Raw genomic sequence first — 4,165 nt, 5'->3', positions numbered from 1 at the left:
TGTACCACCGTGATGCGTATCTATTTTAGTTAGTAACTAATTGAGTTAGTTAGTATAGTAGTTGGGCACCAAATAAGTTAAAGGTTCAACAATGAATATTGATGCAATGTATGTGATATAACATATATTGAATGAAATCCACCTAGATGCAAATCACTCTTTTCTCTCTTATCTCCATTCCTGGCTCTTCAAGATGCTTAAATTAATCGAGTGATTGACCACTGATTCTTAGTCTCGATCACCAGTTTCAATTGTTACTATCAACTCAAGAATTGCAGATCGCATCACACCGACCTAAGATCCCATATACCTTCACATACTTTGTTTCCCAGACAAAATGTTTTTAACATATTTTATAGCTTTACATTGTACTTATAAACAACATAAGCACACCAGCTATGTCACATCCTAAGGATGTCATAACAACACTTACAATGATTATTGTTTTTGTCAAATGTCCTAAAAGTGTATAATGGTGTTTATTATTACATTTACAATATAACTTCTACAACTAGTAATATAATGTACAAAAACCACGAATACGCAATCCTAGCTAGAGACCCTTCACTAGATCCATATTCATGGCATCCAGATTATAAATACAACACACAGCATACGATTACACCGCATTTGTTCATGATAATATCCGGTGAGGAATGTACTCATATGCATGGGCAATATCGCTACAAATAATAATTTTGGAATCGCCATACACAATTGAAGCGTTTTGAAGCCCGTAGCCATGGAAATCAGGTAAAGAATATCCAATTCTGAGGTATAGATTCACAACCGGTACAATGACCGTCTTTATAAGCGTTGACATCACAGACTGCAAAAAATGGTTGAGGTCAAAATGGTAATTTTGTGAGTCAAAACCCAAAAAGTGTCGGGCTGGACTGACCAACCAACACGTTTTTGTCCACCTTTTGATTTAACATTTGTATTACATATGATTGCCAAAACAATGTTTTTAAAGATATTGCATGCATTTGAATACACATTAGGCATCTTTTGACCCGTTCAAACCATTCCATTTTTAGTTTTTAACCCATTTGACCCGTTATCATTAAATAATATGATCATTACCTGAACAAGAACCGTGTGAATGGTACCAATTTTGCTCCATTTTAAAGACATTGTGAGTTTGCTTAAGCTAATACCACCATAAAGAGTGTTGTTTAATGAGATTCCTGCAAATCCTGAAGCTTCAATATTCTGAAAAATGTGAGTCAATTAGTCAACTCGTTATATAGGTAATTTACCATTTTAACCTTTTGTCATAGTAAGATTGTAACATACCATTGAGATGCATGCAACCGGAATAACTTCACCAGCATCCATAACATTAATAATAACATCAGAATCTAGTATAGCAACAATACCCTCATTTTTAACCTTTATAACTGGAGGCGATAAAATAGTAAAATTTAAGCTCAGTTCATCATTTGGGAATTCTTTATATAACTTTGGAATTATAAATCTCCATCCAGCAGTGTTCATTAGCTTCTGATCCGGTAAGTTATCAACAATCCAATACACCTTATTTGTCTGAAACACAAGATACAAAAGATTACCTACCGTATTATAAATGCAATAAAAATATAAAATTAATGTTAAATATATAGGTAATCGCTCGTTCATAAACTTACATTAAAGTACACCAACGATGCTGAGTTGAGAACATTTTCATGAACCGAAATTGCAACCATATTTTCCGCACTATTACACGAGCTCATTGATAATAAACTTTTCCCATGACTACCATAACTAACTTCACTATCAATTTGTGTAAATAACCCGTCGATACCAATAATAACCGAATCGCTGCTCATAATAGGACCATCGGTAATTGTGGCATTTAAAGTTGCAAAATCCCCAAAAGTTATTTCTTTTGAAAATGATTGAAACTTTGAATCGAGTTTCCTAATCGCATCAGTAACCTTGCTGGTGATAGTATCTTCAACCGCAGATATTATATCGTCTTCAAAAAAATCAACTATGCTGAGATAAAAATAAAAGCAATTTTTATTTCTTTTTACCGATGAACATGAATAAAGATTATTAATAATGAGGGTCGAATACGTACCCTTGATAAAGCCAAGATGCGCCTCCGTCTAACGTTATGGAAATATAATCGACATAACATCCACACTCTTGAGGTGAAAGTCTAAGAGTCCCTTGTTGGTTATATAAATCAAGAGTCATCCCAATTTCCATACCTTCAACCTTAAGATATTAATTTTAAGTATTCATTAGCTTCCACTAAAAATAAAAACTCGCATATCAATGTTACAAGATCAGGGCAATTAACCACATGAGGATCATACAAACGAATAACACATCTCAAAAATATGAATATCTTTAACAAAATTTACATAATAAATAAAGATAAAGTTCCAAATTGATTGTTAAAATAATTAGAGTTGTGTTCGTAGTTCTACGGCACTTGATTTCTATGATAATCGCGATTCACTTTAAGCCTGAAACAATTCAATGGTAGACTCAAATTTCACTCGCATAAGACTCAATGAGATTTTTAAGAACAAATATGTAAAAACTGATTTCTTTTGTTCCGTACCCAAAAGATGACTAAGATTCCCGCGTTCAGTTTTTAGCAAAATATGCTTCAAAGCAGTTATTTTGGGTCGGATTTTCATTAGGAGTGCAAAACAAGGCGAGGTGCTCGTGAACTACTCTCAGATTGATAAAACGCTCGAAATGAGCCGAGCCTGAGCCTGAATTAAAGCTCGTTTGGTTATCAAGCCCGTGCTTGAGCCTTGTACAAAAGCTCGTTTATCCTTAATGAGCCTTGTGTATTTTTAAACCTCTTTTGGACTTCGATGTATTAATTTCACACTGCAAAACCGAGCTCAAGACTTGGCTCATTTAAGATACTACACAAGCTCAAGGCAAGCTTAGGCTCGTTTAAGGTTTTTCTCAAAAAACATAAAAATAACTAAAAACATATATAAATTAATTAATAAATAACAAATGAGCCAAGCCCGAGCTTGTTAAAACAACTCACGAGCCGAGGCCAAGCTTTAGAAAAAAAAAGCACGAAACTTTAGAAAAAAAGAAGCTCGATACGAGAGCTTGAGCTCGAGCTAACGTAAGTCGAGCTTGGGCTCTAATTTTCTTGCAAACGGATAGATTCCCAGTTCAACATTGGGATTTAATAACTAATGAGTTTCCTAAATACTTTAAACTAACTAACTAACTAACTAACTTGTTTGATTGATGTATATATATTATTATGATTCCAACACTAAATGCTTACCCGAACAGAGGCGACTCCGCTGTCGGTAAACTCGAACAACCAAGTGGTGTAGGAATAACTCCAATCAAACCTCAACCCAGCAGTAGCACCGGAAGCCACTATAGTAACCCCGGTGTGACCCGGTTGAACAACCGAAGAGGAAACATTAACCTGGTAGATAACAATATCCGAAAGACGCATAGTAACCTTGCCCACCACTGGGATTTTAACCGTCTGTTGGATTTGGGGCAATTGAAGCGGAATCAGAGAGGAGATAGCGGTGTTGATCAGCAAATCCTTAGCGAATTCGAGACCCGGTTGGGAAATACCGAAGGATATGAACCCGGTTTCGTCTGATTGGACATGGGTAGGTGATAATAATAATAATAATAACACAAGTATTGGGAAGAAGAGAAGTGTTCGATCCATGTTGAATTTGATTTGAGAATAAGAATAATTGAATGAAGATGGTTACGTGAATTCAATTCAATTCAATTCAATTCAATTCAATGGGCTTCGATTTGTTACGTTTACGGCGTTACCTACGTTTTCTCCGGCTTATCATACTGTTGACTTGCTGATTAACACGTGTATTTATGTAATCTGTGGGAATTGTTTTAAGGGATAATTCTCAAAATTATTCTTGTTTAATTAAGAAATCTCATCATTAGTTTTATGTTAATAGTCAAAAGCTGATTAAAATTGCCCATACAAACTTATCAGCAACGTCACATTGGTACTCGTAACGTGAGTTTTGTGAACCACTCACAGATTGACACGTATAAAGGAACGTGAAAGTTTCAACGAAATCTGTTTTCGCCGAGAGCTTTCAACCAAAAATCATTTTCTTAGAAATTCATATTCTTTGACGCATTTCAGGTGAATTTCATTTTTTTGCATAAAAAAAAA

The 4,165-nt window shown here is 34.8% G+C and overlaps 1 protein-coding gene across 1 annotated transcript; it reads right to left on the bottom strand.

Moving 5' to 3' along the window:
* Positions 1 to 429: 429 nt before the first annotated feature.
* Positions 430 to 3,708, bottom strand: LOC143548151 (putative BPI/LBP family protein At1g04970). Its single transcript, XM_077039395.1, has 6 exons — positions 3,278 to 3,708; positions 2,087 to 2,226; positions 1,650 to 2,001; positions 1,300 to 1,548; positions 1,087 to 1,215; positions 430 to 829 (listed from the first exon to the last, which is right to left on the bottom strand). The coding sequence occupies exons 1-6, from the start codon at positions 3,683 to 3,685 to the stop codon at positions 635 to 637; spliced, it is 1,473 nt and encodes a 490-aa protein (XP_076895510.1). The 5' UTR covers positions 3,686 to 3,708; the 3' UTR covers positions 430 to 634.
* Between the last annotated feature and the right edge of the window lie 457 nt (positions 3,709 to 4,165).

This window comes from Bidens hawaiensis, unplaced genomic scaffold, assembly GCF_021521415.1.
Source record: "Bidens hawaiensis isolate Kalapana, Puna unplaced genomic scaffold, B.hawaiensis_p1.1 tig00014913_1, whole genome shotgun sequence".
NCBI classification, from domain to species: domain Eukaryota; kingdom Viridiplantae; phylum Streptophyta; class Magnoliopsida; order Asterales; family Asteraceae; genus Bidens; species Bidens hawaiensis.
Note: the sequence above shows the minus strand (reverse complement) of the source record. Positions and strands in the feature narration are given on the sequence as shown.

Coding starts and splice junctions, on each gene's coding strand:
- LOC143548151 (XM_077039395.1), bottom strand. CDS start 3,685: ATGGATCGAACACTTCTCTTCTTCCCAATACTTGTGTTATTATTATTA. Junction 2,002..2,086: donor GCATCTTGGCTTTATCAAGG/GTACGTATTCGA, acceptor TTTTTATCTCAG/CATAGTTGATTTTTTTGAAG. Junction 830..1,086: donor TTCACACGGTTCTTGTTCAG/GTAATGATCATA, acceptor CATTTTTTGCAG/TCTGTGATGTCAACGCTTAT.